A 17,081-nucleotide genomic window follows, 5' to 3' on the forward strand; every position below is an offset into this window, starting at 1 on the left:
TACATAACATAAGGTAATGGTTGGGTCAGGAAAGCTGGAAAGAGCTTCTACATCAGGGTGGATTTAATAGGTGATTGGTGTTATGCCACGACTACGCCAATTGTCAAGTTCCAACCCCAGCTGAGGTCCAAGGGGAGTGGATGGATGGGTGAATAGCTGAAAGAACACTAGTGGGGGTGGGGGGCGTGTAGGTAAGTGAAATGTAGTTTTATTCAGCAGCTCTCTCATCAGCAGCTTAATCTCACGAGCCCTCCCACACTGTCCAGCTTTATCTTGACTGTCTGCTCTGGCTATGTGGCTCCTGTTGCCCCCATGCCTGCAGCTGCACTCCCTGGCCTGCAAAGCCAGGTCTGTCAGGGTCAGCAGCTTAACTCTCCGTCTGGGCAAAAGCTGGTTCCTGGCTCAGGTCCCCTCTGCCCACCTTAAGGGCAACCGCTCTCCCTTAGAGGGGTTAGTAGCATTACTCTGGGCACCAGTGCACGAACCAGGTCACGCTGTGCTGAACTCAGCCCTGTGCACAGTGTCAGTAGGGCAGTTATACCTTCAACAGGTAACAGTGGCTCAGATTCAAATATGAACTTACGTAAACAAGTTATATAACAAGTGGAATACGCGCCTGTATCCTAAACTCGCTGAGTCGCTCTGGCCCGGATATCCACCTTGGCCTATTCCTTGATCAAAGCACATCCATATACCTTACAATTGGCAATTGGTTAAAAGAGTTATTATATAAAGACCTGGAACCAACAGAAAGCAGTGTCTGGGTTGAGATAAAAGGTTGCAGAGACCAGGGTTCTTGTTATGCAGATGAAGCCTCTATGTAGCAGGTTTCAGAGAGAATAGATCGTAAATGTTTCTCATCAGACTTAAAACAGGTGTCAGGTTCTTAGTTAATTCTCTCCAGCATCAGGGAAAAGACCTGGAAAGACAAGGGATTCGTCACAGAATGTCGATTCCCCCCCCCCCCCCGAGAAGAAATAGCGCTGCAAAGCCATTTCAAAATACGTCAAAGAAATATATTTGACTGGGCACAGTGGTTCACACCTGTAATCCCAGCATTTTGGGAGACCAAGGCGGGTGGATCAACTGAGGTCAGGAGTTCAAGACCAGCTTGGCCAACAGGGTGAAACCCCGTCTCTACTAAAAATTAGTCAGTGTAGTGGCACACGCCTGTAATCCCAGCTACTTGGGAGGCTGAGGCAGGAGAATCACTTGAACCCAGGAGGCGGAGGTTGCAGTGAGCCGAGACTGCGCCACCGCCCTCTAGCCTGTGTGACGGAGTGAGACTCCGTCTCAAAATATATATATGAGTATATATGTATATATATTTTATTTAAGAATATATATGTATATGTGTGTGCATATATACATATATGGATAAAATACTTCAATGTCTTTCGGGGCTTGCTGCCATGTTGGTATCTTATTGCTGCAAAAAGTCTGTTTCGTCAGTCTTATGGTCTCTGTTTAATGTTAATACTGGTCAGCTGTGCCCTGTATTACAAAGGGAGGAGGGTATAACGAAGCCTGTCCCACCCCATCTTCCCATCATGGCCTGTGTTAGTTCTTCAGGTTAACTTTGGCATGCCTTTGGCCCAGAGGAGGGGTCCACTCAGTTGGTAGGGGGGCTTGGAACTTTTATTTTTAGTTTACACAATCAACTTGGGATCAGAGTGTCTCATCTGTTTCCTCCATCTCCAAAAAGGAAAGTAATTCACAGCCTTCTCTTTTCTATGGTGAGGACTCCGGGACCCCTGCTTCTGCGCCGCCGTTGGTTATCCAGACTATGCCACCACGTCCACCTGGACTCCCAGAAGTCACCAGAAAGAAGAGAATGGAAGGAAACAGTACAGTGGGGACGGGAAGAGAAGAAACGACGACAGCCCAGGACTTCATACTCTAGCCTCAGCACCCATTTAAGATTGAAGAATAGTCCCTCACTGGCTTCGGGCTCTAGCCAATAGGAACTGAGACTCTTAGCCAATCAGCGCTTTGCGTTTTTCCGGCGTTCTGCGTGCAGCCATGGAGATGGAATGAGCAAATCCAAACATAGAGGGGTGGTGGTTACTCTAGCATGTCCCGCCCCAGTCTCTAGCCTGTGGGCTCGTCCAAAGGCCGGGCGTGAAGCCCTTTGGGTGGAGGGAGGGGCTCTCGTGGTCACTCACTTCCGGGTCCCGGCCAACAAGAACGGAAACTGTACAGCCAGTCAGCTTTGTGAGCTTCTTCCGGCGTTCTGTGTGCTGCCCTGGAAACCGTATGGACGAATCCAAACCTGGAGGGGCTCTGCCTCCGTAAGGCTGGTCGGCGCTTCCGCGCGTTCCGCTTTGCTTCACTGCTTTCTCCCCTATTCTTGGGAATGTGGACCTGTCCTGAGGCAGAGGCCGAGATGCGCGCAACCGCGGGAGCAGCCAAGTGGACTCGAGTCTTTTCTTGACTTACCTACCAGGTGCGTGGCAGTGGCGGTTTTAGTAGCCACGAGTCTGGGTTCGTGTCTGCCTAAGCGCTCGCAGAAGAGAGCGCAGGCCTGCGGGGGCGGGGGAGGGTGGAGGCGCCTGTCCGCCCTCTCTCCTTCTGGCCGTAGACCCCCGTGCCCCCTTCACTCCCCTGCTTTGCGCTCTTGTTAAACGAAAAACCGCCCGTTTTTATCCGGGCTTTAGTTAAGGGCACACAGGACGCCTCTTCTAGGAGCTGGGTGCAGCGGGGAGGGAGGGCTCGTGTTTTTCGGCATGGGAGATGGTGCTTTATGGACGCCACCTCTTAACTGCCCAGAGCGGACCGCGTTTTCATCGCCCTGCAGCGCTTCCTAGGCTCCCAGCCGGCCTCGCGAACTGATGCCTACGGACTTGGCAAGGCCGCGAAAGCGGCCGATTCGCCCGCCGCGAGCTGCCTGGGGAGTGGGGTGCGAGTGACTACGTAGCGACCCTGAGTCTGTGATAATTGAGTCTGTGAAGTGCAGCGAGGAGGAACACCTATGGAGTGCTTAGCTTGGCGCTCGCCATCCGTTACATCTCAGGCGAAGGTTGATTTGGCCGGCAGTTCGCAGACTTGAGCGCATCCCAGTCACCCCAGGGCGTGTAGTAACACAGAAGGCCAGGCCCTACCGCCGGAGTGTATGATTCTGTAAATCTGGGGCAGGGCCGATAACTTTTTCATTTCTATTAAGTCCCAGGTGATGCTCATGCTTCTGGTGCGGGAGTCATGATTGTGCTGAAGGTGGGCACTTGTGCGCTCTTATCACCTGGTCGCTCTCAGCGTTCCTTGAATGTAGGACCTGCCCCCGACTCTTTTTTTTTTTTTTTTGGGATCTTTTTTATTTTTATACACATGACAAGATTTTACATCAAGAATAGTCAGTTAAATAGTACAAATTTACATTCATGAGGAATGTGGCTGGCTTCTTAGATGCTTAGGTGAACTTGTGAATTAAGAGAGACTTCCCTAGGAGCACTATAGGTTAAGAGACTAAACTGTGGTTTCTCGGAAAGCATACTCGGGTGAGAAAACCATGAAGAAACGTAAGGAAGTGATGACTACGAAAATCAGGGAGTGGTTACTTGTGGGTATCAGGAGGGTTGGTGATTGAGATAGGCTCACGGAGGGGCTTCTTATGTGGCTGGCAAAGTCCTATTTCCTGATCCTGGATGGTGATTAGAAGGGTGTCCCTCTTTCGTAATTCATTAAACTATATTTTGTGGAGTTTTCTGTATTTGTGTTTTATTTTACAACTAAGAGGTTACAGATTTAAAAATGAATATTAGGAAGTCTGTAATGGGGAACGTCTTTGGACTGAGTTAAAGAATCTTAAAGTCATGGAATTTCAACGATTAATAAGTTATTGAAAAATAACTTAGTGCCAGGAGCGGTGGCTCATACCTGTAATCCTAGCACTTTGGAAGCCAGGGACAGGCGGATCACTTGAGGCCAGGAGTTCTAGACCAGCCTGGGCAACATAGCGAAACCCCATATCTACCAGAAACACAAAAAATTAGCTGGGTGTGGTGGCGTGCCAGAGGCTGAGGTAGCTACTCTGGAGGCTGAGGCACGAGAATCATTTGAACCCTGGAGGTGGAGGTTGCAGTGACTCTAGATCTTGCTCCTGCACTCCAGCCTGGGCCACGGAGTGAGACCCTGTCCAAAAAAAAAAAGATAGAAAATCACCTGATCCAATTCTTATTTTACTCTAAGGAAACTAAGCCCTAGAGAGGAGAAATGTTTGAAAGTAACAAACCACCCTAAGCAGATTTATAGCTAATGTGTTTTGTTAATTTCAGATGGAAATTGTCCAGATATGACTTGATGGTCAGATGTGACTAAAGTAAAGGTTAAGGAAATGAATTTGGCCTAAATCAAATTCAAAATTTCAGGATTGGCTGGGCGGTGGCTTGCACCTGTAATTCCAGAATTTTGGGAGTCTGAGGCAGGAGGATTGCTTGAGCCCAGGGGTTCAAGACTTAGCCTTCCTTAAAACAAACAAACAAACACAAAAAAAACCAAGATTGTGGCCGGGCGTGGTGGCTCAAGCCTGTAATCCCAGCACTTTGGGAGGCCGAGACGGGCGGATCACGAGGTCAGGAGATCGAGACCATCCTGGCTGACACGGTGAAACCCCGTCTCTACTAAAAAATACGAAAACTTAGCCGGGCGAGGTGGCGGGCGCCTGTAGTCCCAGCTACTCGGGAGGCTGAGGCAGGAGAATGGCGTAAACCCGGGAGGTGGAGCTTGCAGTGAGCTGAGATCCGGCCACTGCACTCCAGCCTGCGTGACAGAGCGAGACTCCGTCTCAAAAAAAAAAACAAAAACAAAAAAAAAAACCAAGATTGTACTTCATTTTTTCACCTGTAGCCTCAAACCTTATTTTCAAGAACTCAGTTATACATACCTTATGAAAACTTATTTTATCATCTTATCCTGATGTATCCTAATGTAGACAATTTCTGAACACTTAATGTTTCTGATTATATTTTTTCTGTCTTAATAACTTCCCATCTTAGCATACTGTCAGTTTAATCTTATTTTGTTTATAATACATACCATGTAGCTGCTGGTGGCACACGCCTGTAGTCCCAGCTACTTGGGAGGCTGAGGCCTCACAGGCGTGCACCACCATGCCAGGCTTTTTGTATTTGTGTAGAGTCCGGATCTCATCATGTTGCCCAGGCTAGTCTTGAACTCTTGGCCTCAGACAATCCTGCCTCCACCTCCAAAAGTGTTGGGATTACATTGAAAAATAACTTACTGGCAGGCGCGGTGGCTCATACCTATAATCCTAGCACTTTGGAAGGCCGAGACAGGTGGATCACTTTAGGCCAAGAGTTCTAGACCAGCCTGGGCAACATAGCAAGACCCCATATCTACCAAAAACACAAAAAATTAGCTGGGTGTGGTAGGATTTCATTCTTTTTAATGAATGCGTTTTAGAACGAAGAGGAATATAAAAAGGACTTACGGAAACTGTCATGAAAAGAAAGATACTAACCAGTGCCTTTTTGTTTTTAACTAATTAATTTTTTTTTTTTTTTTGAGATGGTGTCTCTGTCACCCAGGCTGAAGTGCAGTGGCGCAGTTGGCTCATTGCAACCTCTGCCTCCTGGGTTCAAGCCATTCCCTTGCCTCAGCCTCCCGAGTAGCTGGGACTGCAGGTGCACGCCACCATGCCTGGCTAATTTCCTGTATTTTTAGTAGAGATGGGGTTTCACTGTGTTAGCCAGGATGGTCTTGATCTCCTGACCTCAGGTGATCCACCCGCCTCGGCCTTCCAAAGTGCTGTGATTACAGGTGTGAGCCACTGCACCTGGCCTAATTTTTCTATTTTTAGTAGAGATGGGGTTTCGTCATGTTGCCCAGGCTAGTCTTGAACTCCTGACTTCAGGTGATCTACCTGCCTTGGCCTCCCAAAGTGCTGGGATTACAGGTGTGAGCCATCGCACCCCGCCCATAAATAAAAGTTTTAATGGAACTCAGCCATATCCATCCATTTGCTTATCGTCTCTGGTTGCTTTTCTAGTTCAAGAGCAAAGGTGAGTAGCTGTGACAGAAACCATAAAGTGTAAAACCTAAAATTTTTACCCCCTAACATTTTATAGAAAAAAATTTTCCTCTCCTAGGATAGAACAATCTTGGATTTTTTTTTGATCTGTAAAATGAATTTTCTTAATTTTTTTTTTTTTTTTTTTTTGAGACAGAGTTTCACTCTTGTCGCCCAGGCTGGAGTGCAATGGTGCAATCTCAGTTCACTGCAACCTCCCTCCGCCTTCCAGGTTCAAGCAATTCTCTTGCCTCACCCTCTTGAGTAGCTGGGATTACAGGTGTGTGCAACCATTCCTGGATAATTTTTTTTTTTAATATATATATATTTTTAAATTTATTTATTATTATTATACTTTAAGTTGTAGGGTACATGTGCATAACGTGCAGGTTTGTTACATATGTATACTTGTGCCATGTTGGTCTGCTGCACCCATCAACTCGTCATTTACATCAGGTATAACTCCCAATGCAATCCCTCCCCCCTCCCCCCTCCCCATGATAGGCCCCGGTGTGTGATGTTCCCCTTCCTGAGTCCAAGTGATCTCATTGTTCAGTTCCCACCTATGAGTGAGAACATGCGGTGTTTGGTTTTCTGTTCTTGTGATAGTTTGCTAAGAATGATGGTTTCCAGCTGCATCCATGTCCCTACAAAGAACGCAAACTCATCCTTTTTTATGGCTGCATAGTATTCCATGGTGTATATATGCCACATTTTCTTAATCCAATCTGTCAATGATGGACATTTGGGTTGATTCCAAGTCTTTGCTATTGTGAATAGTGCTGCAATAAACATACGTGTGCATGTGTCTTTATAGCAGCATAATTTATAATCCTTTGGGTATATCCCCAGTAATGGGATGGCTGGGTCATAGGGTACATCTAGTTCTAGATCCTTGAGGAATCGCCATACTGTTTTCCATAATGGTTGAACTAGTTTACAATCCCACCAACAGTGTAAAAGTGTTCCTATTTCTCCACATCCTCTCCAGCACCTGTTGTTTCCTGACTTTTTAATGATCGCCATTCTAACTGGTGTGAGATGGTATCTCATTGTGGTTTTGATTTGCATTTCTCTGATGGCCAGTGATGATGAGCATTTTTTCATATGTCTGTTGGCTGTATGAATGTCTTCTTTTGAGAAATGTCTGTTCATATCCTTTGCCCACTTTTTGATGGGGTTGTTTGTTTTTTTCTTGTAAAATTGTTTGAGTTCTTTGTAGGTTCTGGATATTAGCCCTTTGTCAGATGAGTAGATTGCAAAAATTTTCTCCCATTCTGTAGGTTGCCTGTTCACTCTGATGGTAGTTTCTTTTGCTGTGCAGAAGCTCTTTAGTTTAATTAGATCCCATTTGTCAATTTTAGCTTTTGCTGCCGTTGCTTTTGGTGTTTTAGACATGAAGTCTTTGCCCATGCCTATGTCCTGAATGGTACTACCTAGGTTTTCCTCTAGGATTTTTATGGTATTAGGTCTAACATTTAAGTCTCTAATCCATCTTGAATTAATTTTCGTATAAGGAGTAAGGAAAGGATCCAGTTTCAGCTTTCTACTTATGGCTAGCCAATTTTCCCAGCACCATTTATTAAATAGGGAATCCTTTCCCCATTTCTTGTTTCTCTCAGGTTTGTCAAAGATCAGATGGCTGTAGATGTGTGGTATTATTTCTGAGGACTCTGTTCTGTTCCATTGGTCTATATCTCTGTTTTGGTACCAGTACCATGCTGTTTTGGTTACTGTAGCCTTGTAGTATAGTTTGAAGTCAGGTAGCGTGATGCCTCCAGCTTTGTTCTTTTGACTTAGGATTGTCTTGGAGATGCGGGCTCTTTTTTGGTTCCATATGAACTTTAAAGCAGTTTTTTCCAATTCTGTGAAGAAACTCATTGGTAGCTTGATGGGGATGGCATTGAATCTATAAATTACCTTGGGCAGTATGGCCATTTTCACGATATTGATTCTTCCTATCCATGAGCATGGTATGTTCTTCCATTTGTTTGTGTCCTCTTTTATTTCACTGAGCAGTGGTTTGTAGTTCTCCTTGAAGAGGTCCTTTACATCCCTTGTAAGTTGGATTCCTAGGTATTTTATTCTCTTTGAAGCAATTGTGAATGGAAGTTCATTCATGATTTGGCTCTGTGTTTGTCTGTTACTGGTGTATAAGAATGCTTGTGATTTTTGCACATTAATTTTGTATCCTGAGACTTTGCTGAAGTTTCTTATCAGCTTAAGGAGATTTTGGGCTGAGACAATGGGGTTTTCTAAATATACAATCATGTCATCTGCAAACAGGGACAATTTGACTTCTTCTTTTCCTAACTGAATACCCCTGATTTCTTTCTCTTGCCTAATTGCCCTAGCCAGAACTTCCAACACTATGTTGAATAGGAGTGGTGAGAGAGGGCATCCCTGTCTTGTGCCAGTTTTCAAAGGGAATTTTTCCAGTTTTTGCCCATTCAGTATGATATTGGCTGTGGGTTTGTCATAAATAGCTCTTATTATTTTGAGGTACGTTCCATCAATACCGAATTTATTGAGCGTTTTTAGCATGAAGGGCTGTTGAATTTTGTCAAAAGCCTTTTCTGCATCTATTGAAATAATCATGTGGTTCTTGTCTTTGGTTCTGTTTATATGCTGGATTATGTTTATTGATTTGCGAATGTTGAACCAGCCTTGCATCCCAGGGATGAAGCCCACTTGATCATGGTGGATAAGCTTTTTGATGTGTTGTTGAATCCGGTTTGCCAGTATTTTATTGAGGATTTTTGCATCGATGTTCATCAGGGATATTGGTCTAAAATTCTCTTTTTTTGTTGTGTCTCTGCCAGGCTTTGGTATCAGGATGATGTTGGCCTCATAAAATGAGTTAGGGAGGATTCCCTCTTTTTCTATTGATTGGAATAGTTTCAGAAGGAATGGTACCAACTCCTCCTTGTACCTCTGGTAGAATTCAGCTGTGAATCCATCTGGTCCTGGACTTTTTTTGGTTGGTAGGCTATTAATTATTGCCTCAATTTCAGAGCCTGCTATTGGTCTATTCAGGGATTCAGCTTCTTCCTGGTTTAGTCTTGGGAGAGTGTAAGTGTCCAGGAAATTATCCATTTCTTCTAGATTTTCTAGTTTATTTGCATAGAGGTGTTTATAGTATTCTCTGATGGTAGTTTGTATTTCTGTGGGGTCGGTGGTGATATCCCCTTTATCATTTTTTATTGCGTCTATTTGATTCTTCTCTCTTTTCTTCTTTATTAGTCTTGCTAGCGGTCTGTCAATTTTGTTGATCTTTTCAAAAAACCAGCTCCTGGATTCATTGATTTTTTGGAGAGTTTTTTGTGTCTCTATCTCCTTCAGTTCTGCTCTGATCTTAGTTATTTCTTGCCTTCTGCTAGCTTTTGACTGTGTTTGCTCTTGCTTCTCTAGTTCTTTTAATTGTGATGTTAGAGTGTCAATTTTAGATCTTTCCAGCTTTCTCTTGTGGGCATTTAGTGCTATAAATTTCCCTCTACACACTGCTTTAATTGTGTCCCAGAGATTCTGGTATGTTGTATCTTTGTTTTCATTGGTTTCAAGGAACATCTTTATTTCTGCCTTCATTTCGTTGTGTACCCAGTAGTCATTCAGGATCAGGTTATTCAGTTTCCATGTAGTTGAGCGGTTTTGATTGAGTTTCTTAGTCCTGAGTTCTAGTTTGATTGCACTGTGGTCTGAGAGACAGTTTGTTATAATTTCTGTTCTTGTACATTTGCCGAGGAGTGCTTTACTTCCAATTATGTGGTCAATTTTGGAATAAGTGCGATGTGGTGCTGAGAAGAATGTATATTCTGTTGATTTGGGGTGGAGAGTTCTGTAGATGTCTATTAGGTCTGCTTGCTGCAGAGATGAGTTCAATTCCTGGATATCCTTGTTAACTTTCTGTCTCGTAGATCTGTCTAATGTTGACAGTGGAGTGTTGAAGTCTCCCATTATTATTGTATGGGAGTCTAAGTCTCTTTGTAAGTCTCTAAGGACTTGCTTTATGAATCTGGGTGCTCCTGTATTGGGTGCATATATATTTNNNGCTTATCTGTAAAGGATTTTATTTCTCCTTCACTTATGAAACTTAGTTTGGCTGGATATGAAATTCTGGGTTTAAAATTCTTTTCTTTAAGAATGTTGAATATTGGCCCCCACTCTCTTCTGGCTTGTAGAGTTTCTGCCGAGAGATCTGCTGTTAGTCTGATGGGCTTCCCTTTGTGGGTAACCCGACCTTTCTCTCTGGCTGCCCTTAAGATTTTTTCCTTCATTTCAACTTTGGTGAATCTGGCAATTATGTGTCTTGGAGTTGCTCTTCTCGAGGAGTATCTTTGTGGTGTTCTCTGTATTTCCTGGATTTGAATGTTGGCCTGCCCTACTAGGTTGGGGAAGTTCTCCTGGATGATATCCTGAAGAGTGTTTTCCAACTTGGTTCCATTTTCCCCCTCACTTTCAGGCACCCCAATCAGACGTAGATTGGGTCTTTTTACATAATCCCATACTTCTTGCAGGCTTTGTTCATTTCTTTTTCTTCTTTTTTCTTTTGGTTTCTCTTCTCGCTTCATTTCATTCATTTGATCCTCAATCGCTGATACTCTTTCTTCCAGTTGATCGAGTCGGTTACTGAAGCTTGTGCATTTGTCACGTATTTCTCGTGTCATGGTTTTCATCTCTTTCATTTCGTTTATGACCTTCTCTGCATTAATTACTCTAGCCGTCAATTATTCCACTTTTTTTTCAAGATTTTTAGTTTCTTTGCGCTGGGTACGTAATTCCTCCTTTAGCTCTGAGAAATTTGATGGACTGAAGCCTTCTTCTCTCATCTCGTCAAAGTCATTCTCCGTCCAGCTTTGATCCGTTGCTGGCGATGAGCTGCGCTCCTTTGCCGGGGGAGATGCGCTCTTATTTTTTGAATTTCCAGCTTTTCTGCCCTGCTTTTTCCCCATCTTTGTGGTTTTATCTGCCTCTGGTCTTTGATGATGGTGATGTACTGATGGGGTTTTGGTGTAGGTGTCCTTCCTGTTTGATAGTTTTCCTTCTAACAGTCAGGACCCTCAGCTGTAGGTCTGTTGGAGATTGCTTGAGGTCCACTCCAGACCCTGTTTGCCTGGGTATCAGCAGCAGAGGCTGCAGAAGATAGAATATTTCTGAACAGCGAGTGTACCTGTCTGATTCTTGCTTTGGAAGCTTCTTCTCAGGGGTGTACTCCACCCTGTGAGGTGTGGGATGTCAGACTGCCCCTAGTGGGGTATGTCTCCCAGTTAGGCTACTCAGGGGTCAGGGACCCACTTGAGCAGGCAGTCTGTCCCTTCTCAGATCTCAACCTCCGTGTTGGGAGATCCACTGCTCTCTTCAAAGCTGTCAGACAGAGTCGTTAGCGTCTGCAGAGGTTTCTGCTGCTTTTTTGTTGTTGTTGTTGTTGTTGTGTAGCTGTGCCCTGTCCCCAAAGGTGGAGTCTACAGAGACAGGCAGGTTTCCTTGAGCTGCTGTGAGCTCCACCCAGTTGGAGCTTCCCAGCAGCTTTGTTTACCAACTTAAGCCTCAGCAATGGCGGGCGCCCCTCCCCCAGCCTCGCTGCTGCCTTGCCGGTAGATCACAGACTGCTGTGCTAGCAATGAGGGAGGCTCCGTGGGTGTGGGACCCTCCCGGCCAGGTGTGGGATATGATCTCCTGGTGTGCCTGTTTGCTTAAAGCGCAATATTGGGGTGGGAGTTACCCGATTTTCCAGGTGTTGTGTGTCTCAGTTCCCCTGGCTAGGTAAAGGGATTCCCTTCCCCCTTGCGCTTCCCAGGTGTGGCGATGCCTCGCCCTGCTTCAGCTCTCGCTGGTCGGGCTGCAGCAGCTGACCAGCACCGATCCTCCGGCACTCCCCAGTGAGATGAACCCAGTACCTCAGTTGAAAATGCCGAAATCACCGGTCTTCTGTGTCGCTGGCGCTGGGAGTTGGAGACTGGAGCTGCTCCTATTCGGCCATCTTGCTCCGCCCCCTTTTTAAATATATTTTTAGTAGAGATGGGGTTTCACCATGTTGGCCAGCCGGGTCCCGAACTTGTGACCTCAGGTGATCCGCCTGACTCGACTTCCCAAAGTGCTGGGATTACAGGCTTGAGCCACCACATCCAGCCAATATATTCACCAGTTTTGTTATTAATTTTTTGAAGTCTTAAAAAATTTTTAATTGTGGTAAAATACACATAAAATTTACCATCTTAACCCTTTTTAAGGGTACAAGTTTAGTAGAGGTTAAGAACAGTTACATTGTTGTGCACCAGTCTCTAAAACTTTGTTTTTGCAAAAGCAAAATATATTACATTTTGCTTATCCATGTTTCAGTGGACACAAGTTGCTTCCATGTTTTAACTACTGTGAATAATGCAGCTGTGAATATGTGGGGTACAAATATCTCTGAGACCCTGCTTTTAATTCTTTAATATACCCATATTGAGGTATGATCTACCAGTAATTGTATGTATTTGAGGTATACAAAGTTTTTTTTTTTTTTTGAGACAGGGGCTCACTTTGTTGCCCAGGCTGGAGTGCAGTGGTGAGATCTTGGCTCACTGCATCCTCTGCCTCTTCAAGCTATCCTCCTGCCTTAGCCTCCCAAATAACTGGGACTACATGCACAGGCTACCACTGCTGGCTAATTTTTTAAAATTTTAAAATATTGTGTAGAGATGATGTGTCGCCATGTTTCCCAGGTTGGTCTCAAACTCCTGGCCTCAACTGAACCTCCCTCCTTGGCCAAAGTGGTGGAATTACAGGCATGAGCCATTGAGTTCAGCCCAATGTGCTTTTTACATTTTTTTCTTTCTTTTTTTTTTTCTCTGAGACATGGTCTCACTCTGTTGCCTAGGCTGGAGTACCATGATGCAATTGTGGCTCACTGCAGCCTCAATCTCCTGGGCTCAAGCAATTCTTCTGCCTTGACCTCCCAAAGGAGTGACATTATAGGTGCAAGCCACCGTGCCTGGCCAATGTGCTGTTTTGATATGTAGATATATTGTGAGTTTCTGGAAAGTTTAATATCGTCTAACATATCTTTCCAAAGAGATGCCAGGTTATGAAAGATGGGTTTGTTTTTTTTGAGTGGTGCTCTGTCTTCCAGGCTGGAGTGCAGTGGCACCATCTCAGCTCACTGCCACCTCTGCCTCCTGGGTTCAAGCGATTCTCCTACCTCAGCCTCCTGAGTAGCTGGGATTACAAGCGTGTGCCACCATGCCTGGCTAATTTTTATATTTTTAGTAGAGATAGGGTTTTGCCATGTTGGTCAGGCTGGTCTCAAACTCCTGACCTCAGGTGATCAGCTCACCTCGGCCTCCCAAAGTGCTGGGATTACAGGCGTGAGCCACTGTATTCAGACTGAAAGAATGATTTTAATGAATTACTTAGATTAACTTCTCATATATTGTTTAATACTCTAATTCCACTTTAACTGAAATTCTAAATAAGATGTCTGATAAGCGATTACATCAAGTCCTTATTTACTTATGAAAATTAAAGGGTTATGTTGGCCAAGAAAACGAACTCATTTAACTTCTTATACCTTAGGTGAAAGTTGAAGTCCTTGGTTAAACCAACAACAACAAACATCTTGATTTAGAGCAGGGGTTGGCAAACTTTTTTTTAATGAAGAGACAAATAGTAAATATTTTAGGGCTTGTGCAGGCTGTAGAGTCTCTGTCACAACCACTCAACTCTGTCATAGGCAATATATAGCAGTTTGAAAGCAGCCATAAGCAATATATAAATGAATGGGTGTGGCTATGTTCCAATTAAACTTTATTTACAAAAGTAGGCAGCATGCCCAATTTGGCCTACGAGCCAGTAGTATTAATGGTATTTGGATTGACTCCTTCGGCCTCTAGGGATTACATGGACTTATCATTCCATATTTGTTTATACTGTATTTTCACTTGTTTTCTCTTTTGCTTCTCATAATTCATAAGGTTTAGGTAGGGCATATGCTTCTCTTTTGCTTCTCATAATTTATAAGGTTTAGGTGGGGCATACCAGTCAAGACTGGCAGAGGGTCTTGACTGCAGGTTGTCCAGGTTCTTGGCGTTTTGAACAAAGAATTGAACAAAATGCCCAGCAAAGCAAAGAAAGAATGAAGCAACAAAAGAATGAAAACAGGGATTTATTGAAAAGGAAAGTACACTCCACAGTGTGGGAGCTGCCTGAGCAGCACTGGAAGTCCGGGATACGGATACCCAGTCCAAATACTCCCTAGAAGTTTCCCATTGGCCTTTTCATGCTCACCTCCCGTAAATCAGTGGTGGCCTGCAATCGGTCTGATTGGTTGCCATCAGCCAATTTCATTGATTCCATTTCATTCATTGATTCCATTCTCTGCAGCCAGTTAGATGCTAAGGTGAAGTTACAAAGTTGCAAACCAAGACTCCGCCCCAATCACTCTGATTGGTTGCGATCAGTTAATTTCCCATCTGCTGCGTAGAAAAGGTAGGGGGTTTGCAAAGGGAATAGCCTGTGGTCCTTTTGTTCCTTAGGCGTGGAAAGTTAGGGTTTTCCTTTCAATTTTGTTATAAGAAGTCAGTGTGAAACAGCCTTAGGTTCCCTGCCTCTAGACCCTATTCTGCCTCACATATTATCCCATTGTGCAGATGTTGTTTTCCATTGTACCAGGTTTCCATTGTAACTGAGAAAGTAAGATACGAGATGTTGGGTAAAATCTAATTCATACCTGGATTTTGTTACTCTTGTTCGAAATAGCTGTTATTTTCACTTTTTTTTTTTTTTCTGTTAAGGTTTTATTGACAGAGGGTAGGGGGCCTCAGTCCTTCTTGGCGGCCACTTTCCTCTTGGCGGGCAGGACGTTGCTTAGCTCTTATCTATTCATCTTGGTGCAGATGTGTCCCCCACTCTTTTCTTGATGAACTTGAGGGCCATTTGGCCTTGGAGACCTTGAGCAACTCCATGGCACGCCGGCTCGTAGGGAGCAAAGCCATATACCTTTGGGATGATGTCCCGCACAAACTTGGTGTGCTTAGTCTGTTGCCCACTTTGGCGGTGGCTGGGCTAGGCTTGCTCCCATTTTTGGTCACCCTGTGGCCCTCATCGAGGCCCACGGCCACAGGGTAGCTCAGAGCCATGGCTGCCGCTCTCCAATGGTGGCCGTGGTGGAAGGGCCGGCCGCATGGAATGTCGGGAAATCTACCCACCCTAGAGGCATGGGCGGCCACTGTGTTTTAAAAAGATCTTGTTGATGGAAACTTGAATATTGGTTTGTGAATTTTTTTTTTTTTTTTTTTTTTTTGAGACGGAGTCTCTCTCTGTCGCCTTGGTTGGAGTGCAGTCCTGGGTTCAAGCGATTCTCCTGCCTCAGCCTCCCGCGTAGCTGGGATTACAGGCGCGCATCACCACGCCTGGCCAAGTTTTGTGTTTTTAGTAGAGACAAGGGTTCACCATGTTGGCCAGGCTGGTCTCGAACCCTGACCTCAGGTGATCCCTCTGCCGCGGCCTCCCAAAGTGCTGGGATTACAGGCGTGAGCCACTGCGCCAGCTGTGAAATTTTATTTATTTGCTCCGTAGCTTCGTTCATCCTGCAAAAACATTAGCACTAGTATTTAACATTTGTAGGTGAATTTTCTGAATTTGTCGAATTGCTAGATTTTTTTACACATAAAATATCCTGGGCTAATTATCCTAGCCTAATTATTATGCAACTAGCTTGCATTTATCAATGTCATTTTTGTTTACTTTTTAGGAGCTAGAGATGCTATTATTCTACTGTATGTGAGAAATCGGCCCAGAGATGGAAAACTTTATTCTGTATGAGGAGATTGGAAGAGGAAGCAAGACTGTTGTCTATAAAGGGCGACGGAAGGGAACAATCAATTTTGTAGCCATTCTTTGTACTGATAAGTGCAAAAGGCCTGAAATAACCAACTGGGTAAGTCAGTGTATTTACATTGGCATGGGGAAATAGAGAGCTATGATGGGTAGAAGGGGATAGCATTTTCACAGTAGTCATTAAATTTGATATATCAAACACCACATTTTCAGTCCGGAATGGGTGACCTTCTATCTATTCAGGGCCACCAGTCCTGAATAATGAGTAATAAAGATATCCAAGTAATGACTAACTTAATTTTCTTTTTTGTTTCTTTTTTTTGGTGGGGGGTATAAATCAGGGAAACTATACTCTTTTTTTTTTTTTTTCCTTCCCTTAGAAACAGGGTCTGTCTGACTCTGTTGCCCAGACTGGAGTGCACTGGGCTTACTGCAGCCTCGATCTCCTGGGCTCAAATGATCCTCCCACCTCAGCCTCCAGAGCAGCTGGGACTACAGGCACATAACACCACACCTGGCTAATTTTTTGTATTTTTCATAGAGTCGGGGTTTGGCTATGTTGCCCAGGTTGGTCTTGAACTCCTGAGCTCAAGTAATCTGCCTGCCTCAGCCTCCCAAAGTGTTGGGATTTCAGGCAGGAGCCAATGAGCCCAGCCTGGAAACGATATTGTATATTAGGTAATTTACTTTTTGAATTTGGTGTATTTAGGAAACAAGCAGGTTCCCCCCTACCTCTGCAATTTACTGTCAAGGAAGGACACTGGGTGAGAGTGACTTGGGTTGGAAATAGCTGTGTCACTTTATAGCCTAGGCTTCTTGGACCATACCTAACTTAAAAAAAAATATTGTGGGCTGGGCGCGGTGGCTCACGCCTGTAATCCCAGTACTTTGAGAGGCCGAGGCGGGCGGATCACGAGGTCAGTAGTTCAATACCAACCTGACCAACATGGTGAAACCCCGTTTCTACTAAAAATACAAAAATTAGCCGGGCGTGGTAGTGCGCGCCTGTAATTCCAGCTACTCAGGAAGCTGAGGCAGGAGAATTGCTTGAACCCGGGAGGTGGAGGTTGCAGTGAGCCGAGATCATGCCATTGCACTCCAACCTGGGCGACAGAGTTGGACTCCATCTCAAAAAAAAAAAATATATCTATATATATTTATATATAATCTATATAAATATATATAATATATAACATATAAATATTTTATTTATATGTTATAATATATAATCTATATTATT

The 17,081-nt window shown here is 44.4% G+C and overlaps 1 protein-coding gene and 1 pseudogene across 4 annotated transcripts in view; one reads left to right on the forward strand and one right to left on the reverse strand.

Moving 5' to 3' along the window:
* Positions 1 to 1,627: 1,627 nt before the first annotated feature.
* Positions 1,628 to 17,081, forward strand: part of ULK4 (unc-51 like kinase 4) — a 696,865-nt gene continuing 681,411 nt past the window's right edge. For 3 of the 4 annotated variants that reach the window (XM_025376619.1, XM_025376622.1, XM_025376621.1), the window contains exons 1-2: positions 1,628 to 2,446; positions 15,756 to 15,941. In XM_025376619.1, the coding sequence (XP_025232404.1) occupies positions 15,804 to 15,941 (138 nt within the window). In that variant the 5' untranslated portion in view covers positions 1,628 to 2,446; positions 15,756 to 15,803. Of the gene's footprint in view, positions 2,447 to 2,529; positions 2,900 to 14,495; positions 14,499 to 15,755; positions 15,942 to 17,081 lie in introns of those variants that run through there. The other variant, XM_025376620.1, reaches the window with a different exon arrangement.
* LOC112618949 lies at positions 14,823 to 15,141 on the reverse strand (annotated as a pseudogene).

This window comes from Theropithecus gelada, chromosome 2 (assembly GCF_003255815.1).
Source record: "Theropithecus gelada isolate Dixy chromosome 2, Tgel_1.0, whole genome shotgun sequence".
In the NCBI taxonomy this organism is placed as follows: Eukaryota; Metazoa; Chordata; class Mammalia; order Primates; family Cercopithecidae; genus Theropithecus; species Theropithecus gelada.